The 19,606-nt window shown below is 55.6% G+C and overlaps 1 protein-coding gene across 3 annotated transcripts in view; it reads left to right on the top strand.

Moving 5' to 3' along the window:
* The window catches only part of NLRP1 (NLR family pyrin domain containing 1), a 33,973-nt gene that overhangs the window by 9,981 nt on the left and 4,386 nt on the right, over positions 1 to 19,606 (top strand). For all 3 annotated transcript variants that reach the window (XR_014304994.1, XR_014304995.1, XM_082707811.1), the window contains exons 5-12: positions 3,797 to 5,420; positions 8,222 to 8,392; positions 10,846 to 11,016; positions 11,390 to 11,560; positions 12,725 to 12,814; positions 14,280 to 14,611; positions 15,189 to 15,354; positions 16,563 to 16,786. Coding sequence is in view for 1 of the 3 variants with exons in the window: in XM_082707811.1 (XP_082563937.1) it covers positions 3,797 to 5,420; positions 8,222 to 8,392; positions 10,846 to 11,016; positions 11,390 to 11,560; positions 12,725 to 12,814; positions 14,280 to 14,611; positions 15,189 to 15,354; positions 16,563 to 16,786 (2,949 nt within the window). In the remaining 2 variants the exon portion in view is untranslated. The remainder of the gene's footprint in view (positions 1 to 3,796; positions 5,421 to 8,221; positions 8,393 to 10,845; positions 11,017 to 11,389; positions 11,561 to 12,724; positions 12,815 to 14,279; positions 14,612 to 15,188; positions 15,355 to 16,562; positions 16,787 to 19,606) is intronic.

A 19,606-nucleotide genomic window follows, 5' to 3' on the forward strand; every position in this document is an offset into this window, starting at 1 on the left:
TTTAATCCATTTACATTTAAAGTAATTTCTACAGCTAAGGACTTAGTATTGCCATCTTGTTTATTGTTTCCTGCCTGCCTTGCTCTTCCTTTATTCTTTTCTTATTCTCTTGCTGTTTTCCTTTGTGATTTGATGATTTCTTATAGAGGCATGCTTTGATTCCTTTCTCTTTATCCTTTGTGTGTCTACTATAGATTTTGTTTTGTGGCTACCATGAGGCTTACATAGAACATCTGATAGCTATAGCACTCTACTTTAAGGTGATAACAACATAATTTTGATCACATACAAAAATGCTACCCTTTTACTTCCATATACACACACACACATTTTATGCTTTTGATGTCACAATTTGTATCTTTTTTTACATTGTGTACCCATTAACAAATTATTGTAACTCGTTATTTTTAATACTTTTGCCTTCTAGCCTTTGTACTAGCGTTCAGTGTTTTACACACCACCGTCACAGGATTAAGAACATACTGAATTTTACTCTACACTTATCTTTCCCAGTGAGTTACACTTTCATGTATTTTTAAGTTACTAATTAGCATCCCTTCATTTCAGCTTGAAGAACACCCTTTAGTGTTTCTTACAAATCAGGCCTAGTGGTGATGAGCTTTTGTTTACCTAGGAATGTATTTCACTATCATTTCTGAAGAACTGTTTTGCTAGGTCAAGTACTTTTGGTTGGCAAAAAGTGTTTATTCAGCACTTTGAATAAAAATATCTGCCCACTCAGTCCTGGCCTGCAAAGTGTCACTTCTGGGAAATCTGCTAACAGCCTTTTGGGAGTTCTCTTGCATATGATGAGTCTTTTTTTTTTTCTTTTTCCTTGCTCCTTTCAAAATTCCCTGTCTTTAGGTTGTTTGTTTCTTTGTTTGTTTACAGTTTTATTGTAATTTATATAAGTGAGATCCTCTTTGGGTTAATCTGTGTGGAGAGCTATGAGCTTCATGTACCTGGATGTCCATATCTTTTCCCCAGCTGTGGGAAATATTTAGCCATTATTTCTTTAATGAGCTTACATCTCTTCCTCTTTCTCTTCTGGGCCTCCCATAATGCAAATAATACTTTGTTTGATGGTGTGCATAATTCATATTGGCTTTCTTCACTCTTTTTTATGCATTTTTCTTTTTTGTCCTCTGCCTGGATGGTCACAAATGACCTGCCTCAGAGTTTACAGGTTCTTTCTTCTGCTTGATCGCTGGTGTTGCTGATGCTCTCCATTGCATGTTTGTTCATTTCAGTCACTGTATTCTTCAGCTCCAGAATTTCTACTTGTTTCTTTTTTATGATTTCTGTCTCCCTGTTGAACTTCTTGCTTTGTTTGTGTATTGTTTTCCTGGTTTCATTGAGTTATCTACCTGTGTTTTCATGTACCCTTCTGAGCTTCCTTGAAAGAATTATTTTGAATTCTTTAACACTTCACAGATTTCCTTTTTAGTGGGGAGGGTTGATTGCTGGAAATGTGTGGTGTTCCTCTGGGGTGTCCTATTTCCTTATCATCTCATGTTTCTTGCAGCTTTGTGTTCACATTTGTGCATTGGATGGAACATTCACATCTTCCAGACTTTATAGACTGGTTTTGGTCTGGAAAGGTCTTCATCTGTGGGTGGGTGTGAGGGCACAGGCTGGATGGGGGTCAGCAGCCAAGGCTGCTGGGGACCTTCTGCTGTCTTATTCTGCCCGTGGGAATATCATGGCCAAGGGGATCTCTTTTGGCACTGATTCCAGCTTGCAGGCACCCTCATGGTGGTGTACTGGTATCTGATGCAGAGGTGTCCAGAGTAACCAAAGAGTTGGGGGTCTAAAGCATGGATATGCACAGAGCATCCAGAGCTCTGGGGTCCAGAGCATCTATCTACACAGGTAGATAACTCAATGAATAACTCCCACAGTTGGGAAGGCTGGCAACTTTGACCCCAGGGCAATGCAACAACACTTTCAGAAAAGGGGCACAGTATCATCTCCGCACTGAGGAGTCCATGGTGGGGATGCTGTTGGTTTCCTCAGTGGCAGAAGCTGCTGGTGTCCACTCTGTAGCAGGCCACTGGAGTCCACACCAACAGCCATGATGGGGTCCTCTTCTGTGAAACCTGCTGGGAGTCCACAGTAGAGCCACTGAGGTCTTAAGCAGCAAAGACTGCTAGTTCCTCCCTAGTGCAAACCTCTGGGGACCACAATGGCTGACACTTGCAGCCTTCACCCTTCTCCATTGTCCCTAGCCTTCCCCAGATGTCTATGCGAGGCTGATCTCCGCAGCAATCCTTTTTCTGTGGGGTGGGTGGGGGTTTTTTTGTTTTTGGGTTTTTTTGGGGTTTTTTGGGTTTGTTTGGGGTTTTTTGGTTTTTTTTTTTTTTTTTTTTTTGGCACTGTGTTGCTGTAGGCTCTTCATTGAAGTCCTGGGTTCTCCTGAAGCTATTGGCATTCATGAAAAGCTAATTGTTGCGGGGGGGGGGGGGAGCAAATACCAGTATCTCCTATTCCCCATCTTGTTAATGTCAGTTCCCCCCAATTCTAAATTCTAAGGGACTTACTCAGTGGGGACATTTGAATAAAATAATATCCCAACAACAGTTTCATAGGAAGTGCAAAATCTGCATGGTACAGAGTTTGATACATAGAAGAGTAAAAGTAGGCAGATTTTCTGTGTACAGGAGAAGACAGTGAATATTTTAGGCTTTGTGGGCCACATGGCCCACATGGCAAATACTGTACTCTCCACTGTAGCCCAAAAGCAGACATTAGCAATACCCAAACCAGTAGGCCTGGCAGGGAGACAGTGAAGCTATATTTATGGACACTATATTCTGAATTTTGTATAACTTTCACATACTGTGAAATATTCTTCTTTTTATTGTTTTCAATTGTTTAAAAAATGCAACGACCATTCTCAAGTTATAGGTTTTACAACAGGTGGCCCACTGGATTGGACTAGTGTCTGCTAACCCCCGTACGAAAGCATATTGTTGGAGGTACTGGTGGCAGGGGGAGGATTTTTAGAGTATAACCCAAAATAGAAGATTTAGGTCTGTGGGAGTACTAACAGATCCAAGAGAACGAGGATGTTCTGGGGAACATGGTGCCAAGAAGAACTGATGCCTCCGTCGGCACCTCAGGCTGACACACACAACGTAAGACACTGTAACCTGCCCAGTGAGAAACTGAGATCTGATGTTTCTGGAATCTGTGGGAGACAGTGTAGAACGCACCAGTTGTCTCTCCTGGGGGCAGGGGACTGCCATCTGCCGTTGGTCAAGGGCTCCTCCTGGACACGACCTTCAGACGGACAACCACAGGTGCAGGCAGAAGGACGTCTTTGGCCTGTGCTTCAGTGGTGGGTGCTGAGGTCAATGTTATCTCCTTCACTCCTCTGTGACCTCCTACAAGAAGATATCATGATCCCCAGTTTACAGGCGAGAAAACTGAGGCCCAGTGAAGCAAATGGCTCAGGCCACAGGCTTAATGAGAGCAGTTGCGTTGTACGCTTCCTTCCCTCTTTACCCTCAGCCTCCAGAGCGGCATCTGGCACAGACCAAGCCCTTGGTGACTATCTACAGCATGAAGTCACCAGGTAGCATGCCTTGGTCAAGTCAAGGCAAGCTGGGATTTTCTACCTGCAGCCCACACTCCTTCCACAGCAGTGGCAAGAACATGCTGGTGTTGGCAGCCAGCACAGCACGTGGCTTGGAGGGGCTGCCTAAAACAGCTGTCGAATGAATGAGCGAATGAATGAACAGAGGACCAGATGTAAGCTCTGCCTTTATGTCCCCTCTTTCCCTCCCTTGCGTAGGAATCAGAAAAAGACACCAGCACCAGAAGAGAAAGAGGCCCTGCCCCACAAAGTCATGGGGAAATGAGGATTTGCATGAAGAATTCATAGAGCTGCTGCTTCTCCATCAACCTCACGGCAGTCTCCTGGAGTCCCAGAGCAAGGGGAGCTGGCATCACAGCGGGGCGGAGAAGCAAGGTCGGTTGATTGAGGTCAAAGACTTATTTGGCCCAGGCCTGGGTGCTCAGGAAGAAGGTCGAGCAGTTGTACTGCACGGAGTTGCTGGAGTCGGGAAGTCGGTGATGGCCAGACAGGTGAGGAGGGCCTGGGAGGAAGGCCGGCTCTACAGGGACCGTTTCCAACACGTCTTCTACTTCAGCTGCAGACAGCTGGCCCAGTCCAAGACGATGAGTCTCAAGGAGCTCATCACAAAGGACTGGGCTGCCCCCACAGCTCCCAGCGAGCAGATCCTGTCTCAGCCCGGACAGCTGCTGCTCATCCTTGATGGTTTGGATGAGCTAAAATGGGTCTTTGTGAAGGAGAAGTCGGAGGTATGTCCATACTGGGACCAGCCGCAGCCGGTGAAGACACTGCTGCTCGGGTTGCTGAGGAAAACCATCCTCCCCGGGGCATCTCTGCTGATCACAGCGCGGACCACGGCTCTGCACCTGTTCATTCTCTCTGTCGAGCAGCCACGGTGGGTGAAGGTCCTGGGGTTCTCTGAGTCCAGCCGGAAGGAATATTTCTACAAATATTTCAAGAGTAAAAACAAAGCAAAAAGAGCCTTTTCCTCGGTTGAGTTAAACCAACCACTGTTGACGATGTGTCTTGTGCCCTTGGTGTCCTGGCTGGTCTGCACTTGCATGAAGAAGCAGATGAAGCGGGGAGAGTCACTCGGGCTGCCCTCCCAGACTGCCACTGCCCTTTGTCTGCACTACCTTGCCCAGGCTCTGCCAGCCCAGCCTCTTGGGACTCAGCTGAGGGGCCTCTGCTCTCTGGCTGCCAAGGGCATCAGGCAGAGAGAGACCTTGCTCGTTTGGGAGGATCTCAGGAAGCATGAGCTGGAGGACACCGTCTCTGCCCTCTTAGAGATGGGCATTCTTCGGAAGCATCCCTCCTCCCCAGACTACGATTTTGCTCACCAGTACCTCCAAGAGTTCTTTGCAGCCGTGTCCTGCGTGCTGGGGAGTGAGGACAAGGAGTGTCATCCCCCCGACAGTATCCAAGGGCTGGAAGACCTGCTAAATGTGTATGGGGACTTTGACCCGTTTGAGGCACCAACCACATGTTTCGTCCTGGGACTTCTGAGCGAGCCGGTGCAGCGGGAGATGGAGGCCGTCTTCCAGGGCAAGGTGCCTGCAGAAAGGAAACGGAAACTGTTGTGCTGGGCTGAGGAGGAGGTCAGGAACCAGCTCCCCATTCTGCAGCAGAGCTCCCTGCCGATGCTGCACTGTTTGTACGAGATTCAGGACAAGGACTTCCTGACACACACGATGGCCCCCTTCCATGGGGCGAGGGTGCACGTCCACACTGACCTGGAGCTCCTGGTGTTCATGTTCTGCATTAAATTCTGTACCGTGAAGGAGCTTCGACTGAAAGAGTATGGACAGCACGAACACATGGGGAACCCCCTCCATGTGGCTCTGTGAGTACCCCACACCCCTCCCGCCAACCCCTCCGCAGGTCCCATCCCCCTAAGCCTGGTGCCCAGGGCTAGAGGAATGAGGTCACCAGTGACTTCAAACTGTCAAATCTGACCCTGGTTCCCTGTCCTCTTAGGATCCTGTGCAGCGTCCTGCCTGCCTCTGGGGGCGCCTTCTGTGGTTTCCCTGTCCTGTGTCTGTGACGCCTGCCACCTTCTCTCTGGGCATATTTCTGCCCCCACGCTAGCCTGACTTCTCTCTCTCTCTCTCTCTCTCTCTCTCTCTCTCTCTCTCTTTCTCTCTCTTTCTCACTCTCTTTGGAGAAATACTCCCTCAGCTGCATCAGGCAACCCCCCCCCCATGACTGTTGACAATACCACTGGCGCTGAAACGTCCCGCCTGTCACCTGAGAATGTGTGTGCCTGCAGGAGAGTCTCTGTTTTTCCCTGAAAAAGTGGCTTCCTTGTTTGTGCCCATGAGGCACAGCCTGAAACCCACTGCGTTTGAGCTGAGGGAGAGCTTGTTCAAACCACCCTCCAACCCGGCAGCACCGTGAACGTCCCTTACAGGGTCCCCCCAGCACGGTCGCCCTCCAGATCACTTAGCCCCGGGATGATTCATTCCATGAACACTTAAGAACTGATTTTTCACTAGGCTCTATGCTATGAGATCACAGACTAATAAACACAGTTCTGCCCTCGAGGAACTCAAAGTCTGAGGGAGAAGACGGATGCCTGTCCCGTAATTAGACTGGAGAGCGGTGCCCACAGGGACGGCTCGGCAGGAGCTGGGGAAGGGAGGGAGCCCACGAGTAGGGCAGATAAAGGGTCTCAGAGGAAGAAATGTTGGACTCGGGGATTTATTCTCTGATCTTTTTACGTTTTCTTCTTTTCACGATAAAGTTCGTGCTGACTGCAGAAGGCTGGGGTGCTTTGGTAGGCAGGCCGATGAAATCAGCAGGAGCCAGACTTCTGTCACTCAGAGATGATGTCGCAAGAACCAGGGTCTGCCCCGCAGGCTTTCCTCTACACACCTTTCTCTGGCAGAGCTGAGCCATGTGCTCACATTCTACTTGAGAGTCTCTATCTTTATTTTTTAAATAATCTCTACCCCCGACAATGGGGACTCAAACTCACGACCCTAAGATCAAGAGTCACAGCCTTCACTAAATGAGTCGGTTGGCGCCCAGGTCGTGGTCTTCGTACCAAGGCCATCTGCCCTGCGCAGCGCAGGAGCTCAGCACAGCTTCTGTGAATGCCTGAATGACCACGTGATGTTGCACGGGGAAGGCACCATGACGGGCTGGACCGTCTGCATATTCCTGGGCGCAGGTGCCTTCTCCCTGTGCGTGGTTGTAGATGGGAGGTCTGGAAGGAACAGGGGTGGTGGCTGATGGAGAGAGCCCCCTGGGAAGTCAGAGACTCTGGCTGCCGTGTACGGCAGATTTGAAGGGGACTGAGCCCGGGGAAGGCAAGACAGGGGAGCAGCAGGGGCCGCTCTGAACATACAGGGCAGCTGGGGAGAAATGGAAGACTGGCAGGAGATTAGGGGAAGGGAGCAGAGGCCTGACCCAGCAACCCAACATGGTCGGAACGGGCAGCTTCCAGGCATTCGTCTGGTAATGAAGCAGTACACACTTTGAATGATAAATGTCTGTTCCTTACGAGAGCCCCTCTGATGACAGACGCCATATGTTGGCTGAAAGAGAAAGTTCCGAATTTATGGTTCAAATTCCACAAAACGAAATAAGCATAAAAGGAATTTAAATAATTAAGATTTCAGATGATGGTTTGGGGGGAGGTATGTCTGTAGCGTCGAGCCTCCTGGACTATTAAAGCTATGAAGCTAAGGTTTTGATTATCTCTCACAAAACCCTCTGCAGGAGGGTCTCCCGCCGCCTTCCTTTTGCAGCCGAGGACGCTGAGTGAGGCTGGGGTCCTGGCTTTGGGGCCCCGGCTCCTGGCCTCTGTGTGGCTCTGCAGACCCAGAGGGAAGACTAACCGAGTAGGGGGCACATTGAGACACATTAGTCAAGGGACTTCCGGGTGTGAAGGCAGAGATGCCTGTCTGGAACCCGCCGGCACAGAGTTTGAGCTGCTGAAGCCTCGGACGTAGATGAGATCGCTGAAGCATGTGTGAGGACAGAAACATTTAAGTGAGGGAAATTATGTGGGGCAGAGTCAGCTCTAACACCCTCCGATGAAGGCCATCATCCAACCTGAGACGCTCTCCTTTGGTGCTTGCTCCTGGGGACCCTTTCCATCGTGGAAGGGGAGGGGGTCCCAACCCAGACAGCAGTACACACAGTCTATACCATTCCCTTCCCGTGTCATCCTCAAACCACCTCTCCCGGCCCCTGCTCCCTCCGCCTCTCCCTCCTTTCCCTTCTGGGCCCCAGGATTCCAGAATGTCTGTGCCAAAGGAACACAGGTGTGTCTGCACTGAAGGGAGGAAAGCCCCGCCAGCTTTTCCTCTGCATCAGGACCTCTGCTGGGCACTGCAGATAAAAAAGGATGAGAAACCCCCACCCTGGAGGAACTCCAGACTAGGACAGACACAGACTCACAAAATGAACACGTCAGGATGGTGTGGCAAGGATTGGAGAGTGAGGAAGCACACAGGAGGGGCATGCCGCCCAGGGGCGTGGGGGACAGAGGAGCCATCAGGGAAGCTGCTCAGTAGGTCCTGAGCTTGGCACTCTGAGGGGCAGAGCCGCACAGGGCTTTGCAGGGCTGTGCACCCCAGACCCTACCCACACAGCTCATGCTGCTTCTGTCCCTCTCCCCCTCTCCCCCTCCCTCAGGCTCAGAGGGTTCCCAGTCACAAATGCCTGGTGGAAGGTTCTCTTTTTCACTCTCCGGACCACTGGAAAACTGAAGGAGCTGGACCTGAGTGGAAACTGCCTGAGCAACACTGTGGTACAGAGTCTCTGCAAGGCCCTGAGGTTCCCAAGCTGCTGTCTGGAAACCCTGCGGTGAGTCTGAGGTGGGTCCTGCTCAGAAACAGGGATGGGAAGAAGATCTGAGATGGAAGCTGAGGGCTCTTCTGTTCAACATCCTGCCAGAGGGTCTCTCCAGGACAGTTGGGCAAGAAAATGAACAAATGCTTCCAGGGTAGGAAGGACAAGGTGAAATGATCGCTCTTTGGAGACAGCATAATTTTACATATGGAAAATCATGAAGAATCCACAGAAATAGCCATCAGAACTAATGAACATGTTCACCGAGATTTTAGGATATAAGGTCAACATGTAAAAATCGGTCCTACTTCTGCACACTAGCAATGAGCAACCCAAAAACAAAATTAAGGAAACAAGTCCACTTACAATAGCATCAAAAAGAATGAAATACTTAGGAGCAAATTTAGCAAAAGAAAAGCAAGGCTTATATACCAAAAACTACAAAACATGATTAAAAGAAATTAAATGATAACTTAAGTAATGGAAAGACATCCCATGTTCATGGATCAGAAAATTAATATCGTTATGATGGCGACACTCCCCAAACTACTGCACAGATTCAGTTCAGTCCCTATCAAAATCAAAGCTGCGTTTCTCGCAGACATGGTCAAGCTGATCCTAAAATTCATTTGTAAGGACAAGACTGCATGTCAGGCGTTGGGGAATCCCCCCAGTGTTTACTGCTCAGGAAGAGAAAAGCCAACAAAGCAGACTGAGAAAGAGCTGCCAGGGAGGTAGGAAGAGCGCCAGGAGAGTGTGCTCCATGGAGCCCAAGGGAACGGAGGGTTCCAAGGACGGTGTGGCCAGCAGGGGTCACTGCTACTGGGAAGCCATGTAAAGCAAGGGCTAAAAGCTGTCCACCATTGGATTAGCATGAGGGCAGTCCGGTGGTCTTAGCAGGAACAGCCTCTGTCATGTCAGGCCAACATCCAGACTGGAATGGAGGAAGCAGAGGGAGACGGGTAGAAAATGAGGCCACAATACTAAGACTTGGGTGGGAAAGAAGAGAAACAAGTTAAAGCAGAGGGAAACCAGAACCAGCTAAATGGGAGTGTGTGTGTGTGTGTGTGTGACCAGTTGCTTGCATTTAAGAAGAAGACCTAAATTTGAAATTTGATGGTGAACGAAACAAAAAGGAGAAAGCAGCTGAGAGGGGAAGAAGAATGACTGACCTTGCAGAGGAGGGACAGCCTCCTCCACTGTATCAGGAAGGCAGGCAGGGACGGGACCCAGGGAGGCAGGCACGGAGGCACACAGTAGGACTCTGGGGTGCTGCGGGGTTTCCATCTCATGCCTCCGTTCTCCTCTGTGAGGTAGGAGTCCAGTTGTCTGCTGAGAGTGTGAGGGTTGGCTGTGGAGATTGGGGGAAGACATCATTCTGAAATGGTCTTTGTACAGTGGGGGGTTTCCACCTGCCAGGCATCCCCAAGGCTCCTAGTTGTGGTTCCCAATGGCCGCACTTGCCCTGTGACTCAGGCAGGGGTAGGGGTTTTGTTCGGGAGCAGGAAGATGGCAGAGTTTGGGATTAGCCAGAAGGATGTGACAGAAGGTCACCTTTAGGACATTGGCAATGACGGATCGTGGAATCTAAGCTAGATTCCAAGGGAAGTGAAGAAAAGCCAGAGGCTGGGGGGCTGGAGAGAAAGGGGAGCCAACAGAGTAAGAAGGCAAATGTAGCCTTGCGTTGTGACTTCCTGGGTCCCCTCCCAAAACCGTTGCAAGGAGAGTTGCCTGGGTCTGGAGGAAAGGCTTCTGCAAGGGACTCAGAAACCCAACCTCATGCCCTGGGGGAAAGACATCCAACTTCCACGGACCCCTCACGTGGGTGTAGAACTTCATCATCTCCGTGTCCTCTGGGGACTTCAGGAAAGAATCACGTAGCATAGCAGCGACAACCATTTCTGGTTCCCAGACGATAAGAATTGAGGCCCAGAGAGGTCAACAGTCTCGCCCCAGTTTCCACAACCGGAAACAGGAGAGCTGAGACGGGAACCAGGTGAGGACACAGCCGGCACCAGCAGGACCCCTCTGTCAGGAAAGCCCAAATCTGGCTCATGCCGACTCCCTGGGGTCATGTCACAGAAAGAAGGCGTGCTCCCCCAAGAGCACCAAGGCTAGGTCAGGCCGACGTGACTCGTTGCCCTCACTGGAAACACTGGGAGAGCTCAGGACTTTATTGCCTCTGGAGCCAAGACCATCTAGGACACTCCAGCAAAGTCCCGGGGGACAGCTGGAGACTGGCACGGCCCCGGAAGAGGTTGCATGGGCCATGGTCAAGGGTCCCGGTGCATTCTGCGTGGTGGGGCATGTTGAATGGAGCCCATCACTTGGGGAAGAAGGTGCTGGGAAGAGCAGAGGCCAGAGGGCAGGAGGGAAGAGCCTCGGGTTGCCTTGGAGATGGAAGGGAGGGAGCGGGGCTGCGTGAGAGCCAAGCACCGGGAGGCGAAGGTGTCGCGTGTCTCCCACAGGTTGACCCACTGCAGCCTCACAGCTGAGGGCTGCATAGGCCTTGCCTGGGTGCTGGACACCCCTGAGACCCTGACCGAGCTGGAGCTGAGCTTCAATCCGCTCCTGGACCTAGGAGTCGAGAGCCTCTGCAACGGGCTGAAAGAGCCGGGCTGCCGGCTACACAGGCTGCGGTAATTGTCCTCACTGGCCGTCTGTGCGGGTGGATTGGGGAGGGGGCGGGAGCTGCCCCAGATCCGTGGGGCAGACGGGCACTGGGGAGCACAGAGCAGAACGGAAGGCCCTCGCTCCCCCGGGTCTGCCATGTCAGCTGGCTCTGGGTGCCCGTCGACATGATTGGTGCCCCCATGCAAGGGGCCCTGGGGAAGATCCGTCAGTGGGGTGAGTGTGGCCAGCGGGCCGGTGGCTCGGGGGAGTCTCACGGGAGAAGGGGAGGCCCCGGACCCTCCTAAGGGCCACGGGCATCAGAAAGGGAAACCAGCCCACGGTCTCCCCAGGACAGGGGTCCGGGATGCTGACGGCGGCAGGGGCGCGTCTCCTCCACAGGCTGGTCGGCTGCGGCCTCACATCTAGGTGCTGCAGGGCCCTGGCCTCCGCGCTCAGTGCCAGCCCCAGGCTGATGGAGCTGGACCTGCAGCAGAACGAGCTGGAGGACGCCGGTGTGCAGCTGCTCTGCGAAGGCCTCAGGCGTCCGACCTGCCAGCTCAGGCTCCTGTGGTAAGGCCTGCGGGGGCCTTGCGGCAGGGGCTGGGGAGAAGGAGGCGTGCAGGGTGGCGAGGTGGTGGAGGCACCAGTGGACGGGAGAAGGAGAAGGACCCATAAATGTAGGTCAGCAGGGGCTCCTCACCGGCTCCATCACTGACCTGGGCTGTGGGGCACGGGGAGGTCTTCCTTGGAGACTCTGCGGTCCACATCTGTGTAATGGTTCTGCCTTGTGAGCTGCAGGGAGTCCAAGGAGAGTCAGAGGGCAGATGGTCTGGGCAGAGAATTGGACAGGGCGGTGTGATCATCAGGAGCGAGGTGGGCGACTGTGAGGAGACCCGCAGGGCTCCCGTGGGCCCAGCCCCAGGCAGGCTCTGAGGCCACAGGAGGGAGCAAGCGGACGGGGGCCCTGCCCTCCAGATGCCACACTCCAGCGGGAACAAAGGGACGCGAGTCATGTGCTAAGGCACAAATGGGGACGTTTGAGCTCCACGGGGGCTGTGAAGGGAGAGTGAAGGTCTTCTGAGTCTGTAGGGTTGGGGAGGATGCAGTGGACTGGGGGGCCCAGAGGCCGAGACCTCAGGAGAAGCAGGAGCCGGCCAGGCCCCGGCAGGGGGAATGGCCCCCCCGGCAGGACCAGCACACAGCAGAGCTGGTGACCCTCCCTCTCACCCTGAGTCCTGTCCCCAATGGGCTCTCTCTACCTCCTTTCTCCAGAGCCTGAAAACAAGCCTATTGATCTTTCTGGCGACACCCCTCCCTGCGGCCCCTAGCTTGGCCCTGGGGCACTCAGCGCCGCGTGGGGGGGCTCACTCAGAGACCCTCGTGCCCTGGCCCCTGGCAGCTCCATTCGGCCCTTGGAGGGGGTCTACAGAGCCTGGGCTCTCAGACGGAGGGGGTGGGGGACTGGACATTGGGGAACCAGACACCGGGGACTGCACGGGGTACACGGGAACCTCCCAAAGTTGACATGGACACCTGACGGCTCCGACAGAAGAGACAAGTGGGGCACACGCCTCCCCAGACAGAGCACAGCCGAGTGCGCGGAGCGTCTCGCCTGCCACCTTGTCTGTGGCTCACACACGCAGAGACAACCCACCCATGTCAGAGGCCAGCACCCCGAGACCCCGACAGGGTGACCGACAGCCCAGGAGAACCAGGCTTCCTGTGTGCCCACAGGCTGGACCAGACCGGGCTGAGTGAGGAGGTGACCCGGATGCTCCGAGCCCTGGAGGACGAGAAACCGCCGCTGCTCATCCCCAGCAGATGGTACGGGCATTGGGGGTGGGGGAGACCCAGAGCCCCACGGGGCTGGCCCAGGCCGGAGCTGAGTCCTTGGGTCCCTGAGAGATGGGGCGGAGGCAGCCAGAGCCAGGAAGAAGCCCGTTTGTTTATGCAAATAGAACCAGTTGCTTTGGGGGAGGACCAGGGAGGAGACCAGGACAGAGGCTCCAGGAACATGAGTGGGGCCAGGAACAAGGAACAGTGACCTCCAGGGGGAGGCAAAGACAAAGAGCAAGAAGCTTGGGACCAGACCAATGCAGGCTGGGGGTTAGGGGGTGAGCCCGGGGCAGAGTCCGTCTTCCCCACGGGGAATGAGCTGCAGCCCCCCTGCTCCCCCTGTTTGGGGCACTTCAGCCCTGACTGTGGCTGGTGCCCGCGCTGGTGGCTGCTGTGCTCACCCACAGTCCGGAGGGAAAGGACGTGAGGCTGGGCGTCGGCTCCCCGCAGACCCGCCACAGCTTCTGCATGCCACAGGGAACGGGGACTTCGTGCCGGTTATCCCCCAGCCCAAGTCGGCACCCCTAGGAGGACTGAAAGTGCATTTCGGGGCTGGTTTGACCCTATCCTGAGGAGCGGGGCTGAGCCTTGAACAACGGGAGCTGTTTGCTGGGCCCAGAAGGGAGCGGATTCCAGGCAGAGGAAAGGCTCGGAGCTCGGCTCCTTTGAGGAACAGAGCACAGCCGAGTGCGGCAGCTGTGCCCGTTCTGAGTGACTTCTGGCCTGGGGATGTGTTAGAAATGTAAATTCTGTTTTGGGGGAATGACCTGTCAGCCCTCAGAGGGGCCGTGGGGGGTCAGGAGGACCCCCGGTTCCAGCTCTGCCGTGCAGGGCTGAGCAGATGGGGTCTGTTGTGCCCCAATAATGGGTCCGTGATTAAAGGAGTGAGACTGATACAAAGCGAAGGTCAAGCAAAGCTTTATTTCGCGCCAAGCATCAAGAATCTAATCTAACGTTTGGGGCCACACCTCTTCCAAGAGAGGGCATGGCAAAGGCCATGCGGTCGGGCCTGGCCACGCACAGGTAACACACACAGGAAACTCCACAGTGAGGCTAGGTGACCAACTGAGTTACAATTTACCCTAGTAGACATTTGAACCAGCCTATTACACCTTGATTGGGATTGGTGCCCAAAAGGCTCCCAGAGGACGGGGCCCACACTCCTTGGTAACCAGGGAGACAGTATGCACGCCCCCCACGAATGGGATGTCTCCACCTGGCCTGACCCACCTTTGTATCTGGGCTTTGTTACCTGTAAATCCCCTGGGGGAAGGGGAGCGGGGACATTTTCTAAATAAGTCCTCACAGGGTCCTTCCCAAGGAAGGGGCCACTGGAGAAGCCTGGACTCTGGCCACACGTTCAAGCTGGGACAAGCAGAATGTACGCGAGGACGTCATGGCGACGGCCCGGCTTCCTCTGAGATCCCAGGAGAATGAAGGCCTCTGTGTCTAGGAAGCCGAGTGAGACGGTGCCGAACGAGGACCCACGCGAGACGGTGCCTAATGAGGGCCCACGCGAGACGGTGCCTAACGAGGACCCACGCAAGACGGTGCCTAACGAGGGCCCACGCGAGACGGTGCCTAACGAGGGCCCACGCGAGACGGTGCCAAACGAGGACCCACGCGAGACGGTGCCTAACGAGGGCCCACGCGAGACGGTGCCGAACGAGGACCCACGCGAGACGGTGCCTAACGAGGGCCCACGCGAGACGGTGCCTAACGAGGGCCCACGCGAGGGAGAGACGAGCGGCACATCCTCACTCCAGCAGGACAGACGAGAGTCGGGTAGTAGAGGGGTCCAGGCTGGCAGCATCATGGAGGGGTGGCTCCAACCCCTGCCGCTGGCATGGGACAGGGCGGGCTTCCCCCAGGAGAACCTACCCCATGGAAAGCCGTCCAGTCCTAGAGTCTGGCAGGACTCTGGCCTCCCTCTGTCCCAGTCTGGGGGGCTGGGGCCTGAAAGTCACCTCTCCATCCCCGCCGTCCATCTTTTGATCCACGTTCAGCTCACAGTTGCCCCCTGTAGCGTGTGGGGAAGTGGAACACTGCTGGCTGGGGTGTGGGGCTGGGCTGGGCTGGGGCTGGGCTGGGGCAGGGGCTGGGGGCTGGGCTGGGGCAGGGGCTGGGCTAGGGCAGGAGCTGGGCTGGGGCTGTGCTGGGCTGAGGCAGCAGGGCTGGCCCTCTGCAGGCAGCAAGCAAGCAGGGAGGCAGTCACAAGAGCAGGGACAGAGACTTCAGACCCTCCCCGCCGTGGGCCAGGCAGTCCAGCCTTGGGAGGGGCCCCCGCCATGGTCTCTCCATGAGGGGCCAGGGCGGCCAGACAGGAGAACCTAGAGCTGGCCACTCTCCTGCCTGTTTCCAGAGGGACTCTCCCCTCCAGTCGCCCAGGAGGGACTCGTCGGTCTGCTTTCTCCTGCCCCTCCAGAGGACCTGCAGCACACGGGGCCTCTGGGGACTGAGGATGATTTCTGGGGTCCCCTGGGGCCTGTGGCCATCGAGATGGTTGACAAAGACAGAAGCCTGCACCGGTGAGTGTGGGGGAGGCCTGCTGTCCGGGGCTGGCTTCCCAGGTCACCGTCCTCACACCTTTCCCCCCACCACACCCATGGCACAGGGGTCCCCTCCCCTTCCAAGCCTGCAGCATGGAAAAGGCTGAGATCCTCAGTCCGTGCTTTTATCATGGAAAAGGAGGTTCCACTGTGAAAATTCTCAACTGTGAGCCGAAATGGGGTCCAAGGTACTTGCGTTACCCGTCACCCAGGTCGGACAGCCGTCTCACCAGATTTATTCCGCTTTCCCATCTTCTGTTGTTAGAGCCTTTCGAGGATTTTATTTACTTATTTGTTTCTTTGAGAGCAAGCGCAAGTGGAGGGTGGGTGGGAGCCAAGGGAGAAGCAGGCCCCCCGCTGAGCAGGGAGCCCAGGACCCTGAGGCCGCGACCCGAGCCAAACGAGGGCGCTTTGCCCGCGGAGCCCCCAGGCGCCCCTGGTGGAGTGTTTCATAAATCCACGCTATCAGGCAACTCTACCACTAAATATTGCGTGATGCATTTCAAAGAAAAGGTGGAGAAAGACCTTCTCTTCTGTTACTATGACAACCATCAGCAGGTGTCGTGTTTACAGCGAGTCCTTCCGGTCTGCGTGGACCCAGGCAGTGTTCAGGGGGCCTGCATGTCCCGGCGGACTGATGCCCACAACGGGCAGCCGCGGCATCTGCGGTCACGATTGCGAGCTCCTCTACGACTCAGGGGAGAGACAGCTCCCCAGCCCTCGCCCCTGCGGACCCCGCCCACCCATGGCCCCACTGCTCACCGCATGGGGAGCTTTGGGAACGCGGCCAGAGGCCCCTGCAGAGTTGCTTTCATTCCCCGGCGTGGGTCGTGGTGTAGACCAGACCGGCACGAATCATTGACACTCTCCTGTTTCATCGCCTTCATCAGGACGGAAACGTCCCTGCCGCCAGGCGTGTGCTCATCTCTCTGCGTGCCCCGGGTCCCTGAGCACTCACGCCTCTGGGATGGACGCGTCTGTCATCCCCGTCCACAGAGGACACGGTTCATGGAGCTCAGAGACGGGCCCAGAGTCGTCAGAGGGCAAAGGCACTGGGACTCCCGGCCCAGGCCTTGGGACTGCGACGTCTGGGTCCGTGCCACTCCCCTGGATCCCCAGTGCCCCGCACAGGGTCTGGTGAAATGGAATTGGGTCATTCTGTGTCCCCCTCTCCCTGTTCCCCCCAGAGTTCACTTGCCCATGGCTGGCTCCTACCGCTGGCCCAGCACAGGTCTCCGTTTCGTGGTGAGAGAGCCCGCGACCATCGACATTGAATTCTGTGCCTCAGACAAGTTCCTGCACCAGATGGCCTGGGAACAGAGCTGGATGGTGGTCGGGCCTCTGTTTGACATCAAGGTCAAGCCAGGGGCCGTGGCGACTGTGTACCTCCCCCACTTCGTGGACCTCCGGGGTGAGTGGGGCGGGGCATGGGGGGGCCCCCGGGGGACGCGACGTCCTGGGGGAGGAGCACGTGGCTTCCTCAGAGGAACGGAGGGGGCTCGCCGTGATCTGGGCGGCTGTGTTTTTGAAGCATTTGGTCTCCCCGTCTCATAATTCTTCTCGCCTGAACGACTCGAAAGTTTCCCTATGTAGGAAGCATTCTCCTCGATAACTAATGAGAATGGCATCTACTCAGAGCTCCATACCCAGGTCGGGTCCCTCACGGTCCCAGCAGGAAACGGGCCGCGTGCTCGGTGGCGGTTTTTGAAGAGACCAGGCTATGTACAAAGTGAGGGCAAAGGAGCGAATGGGGCTGTTGGGGTTCCCAGGGACAAGCGCCCGAGGGGGCGCGTGACTAACACCTCAGGCAGGGGAGACCCCGTGTCGCCAGACACCCTCTGGGAGCCGAAGCCCCGAACAGGGGCTTCCCGGGAGGCTACGGAGTCCTGAAGGGTAACAACGTAACTTCCCTGACCTCTCTCCCCTCCGAGGGCCTGCCCCCCCAGTAAAGTCCCAATGACCACGAGCGCCCCGCTAGGAACGTCCCAGGCAGTGAACGAGGCGCCGCGGGCGAGAGCCAGTGGAAATGGCAGGTCCCCGAATCAGCCCCACAAACACGTCCGACACAGAAATCCCCAGACACTGCACATAAAATCACAGCATTACACATGCCTTGAAGAAGGAGTCCTTAAAATACACGTGAGATGTGTAAAATACACGTGGCCTCCTTACCAAGTTCTGAAACAGACTAACTTCCAGAAAATACTTAAAAATGTGAGAAGAGTGAGGATTCAGTGATGTGGAAGAGACCGTCAGAAGGTCTAACACCCATCTAGTGAGAACCCAGGAGGACAGGAGGGACAGGACAGAGAAGGAGCAGTGCTCGAAGAAGAGAAACGTCCGAGAAATGTCAACCGTTGCCGAAAGATGTGACTTCGTTCTCAGGATGAAAAAAATCCAAAGAATCGAAAGCAGAAGAGAGAGAGCGAGAGAGAAATCTGGACCCATCGTAGTGAGACTGGAAAAGGGAAGCCTAAGGGAAGGTCACGGTGGCTGCCGGAAGGACAGACACACGCCCGACAGGGTGGGGCCCCGAGGCTGACCACTGCTTTCTGAACGCGGCTCTGGACGTGTCTCCAAGGTTCCCTCATGACAAATGTGCATCAGAAAATTGCAAACCCAGAGAAGTCATTTCCCAAGAGAAGAGCACAATGGTGGAAATGCTTCACGCAAACGAAAACTGAGAGAGGTTTCCGCAAACAAGTCCCGGTGGGAGGCAATCCTAAAGGACAACACACCTTGGGCGCAGTGGGAAGGAGTGGGGTGCAGCAGGGACCCACCACAGACGTGGGAAGACACGTGTGGGTAAATCCAACAAAACATGGCCGGTTCTGGGGACCCGGGAGGTCATTTGTCAAGACCACACAGGCTCAGTGTGAACCACTGACGCTGTGGGAAGACAGCATGGGGGCCAGGAGCAAGCGGGGGGGGGGGCGGGGGTCCCAGGGGCGTCTGGATGGACAGACAGGGTCACTGGGGAAGATTCCAGAGTAAAGCAGGGGCAGGGCAGGTGCAAGAAGGCCCTGGGGTGCCGAGACCCGTCCACATGGGGAAACTGGGAGGGAGGTGTAGGCACCCACGACAACCCTCCTGCCCCTTCCACAGAGGGGGACCCTGGCCTGGGGGCTTCCAGGTGCCCTGTCAGGGACCGAGTGGACAGCAGGCTCTGCCCAGCAATGAGAGACCGTGGCCTCCGCTCTCGTGGGCCCTGTGCTGCTGCTGGTGCACAGGGAGGCCACGTAACTGGTCAGCCCCTCAGAGCCAGGGGTGCTTCACCGGGACTCAGACCCCGGCAGCCCCCATCCCTGACCACCCTGCGGGACAGCGCTCCGCACCCCGCCTTCCCGTGTTCCTCCTCGACCAGGACAGTTTTGCTTTACTCCTCCTCCTCGGCCGTGCACCTGAGCCTGGAAGGTGCCAATGACATGCTCCACGGGGAGGGCAGAGCTGCGGGACCAGCCACAGAACAACTACGGGGTCCTGGACTGCAGGGGCGGCAGTGGCCAAGGCTGGACAAGGAGGCCAATGGCGCTCGGGATGCTCTCTGTTTTGTCCTATTTGCCATCTGTGCCCCCTCGTGCTGGGCCGTGATCTCGAGGACTGCAGTGCCAAGGTCGTTCCTGTCACAGGGCAGAGGTTACCGGACATCTTCAGAGAGGAGTCCCTGAGCCCCGTACATCTGAAGCCCCTGCTCTCGACAGTGACTCTGAACGTCTCCCGGCAGGCCTGCCAGAGGCAGCTCCTCACTCCCGGGTCTCCCCCGTCGCTCCTGTTCTCTCTGCAACCCACTGGCACAAAGACACCGCCCTTCGGTGGGAAAGGATGGTTCTGGGGTCGCTGATAGGTTTAACGACAGACTGGGCAGTGAGTCTTTAAAAAAGAAGAAAGAAAAGACAATGAGCAGAGGGTGCTGAGAAGCCAAGAGTGGCAGCAAGAAATATAGGGAGGGACCTCGGCCCACAGCACGAGACCCTCCCGCCAGTGCCACGGCCACCGGGCTCTCCACCGCAGCCGGCTGCCAGAGAGTCCCGGCCTCGTCCCCTGCGCTCCACTGCCTCCAGATCCAGGCCCCTGAGGAGCACCCCAGGGGGCCAGTCTGGGGCCAACGAGGGTGTCCCAGCTGCAGGGAGCAGTGGCTTCCGGCAAGGGAGGCCCTGTTCCATCCCGTTGAAATCCTCAGGACGGTGGAAGAGAAGGTCCTTCCCAAAACAGAGAGTTCACGTGTGACACA

This window comes from Mustela nivalis (assembly GCF_964662115.1).
Source record: "Mustela nivalis genome assembly, chromosome: 17".
Classification (NCBI taxonomy): domain Eukaryota; kingdom Metazoa; phylum Chordata; class Mammalia; order Carnivora; family Mustelidae; genus Mustela; species Mustela nivalis.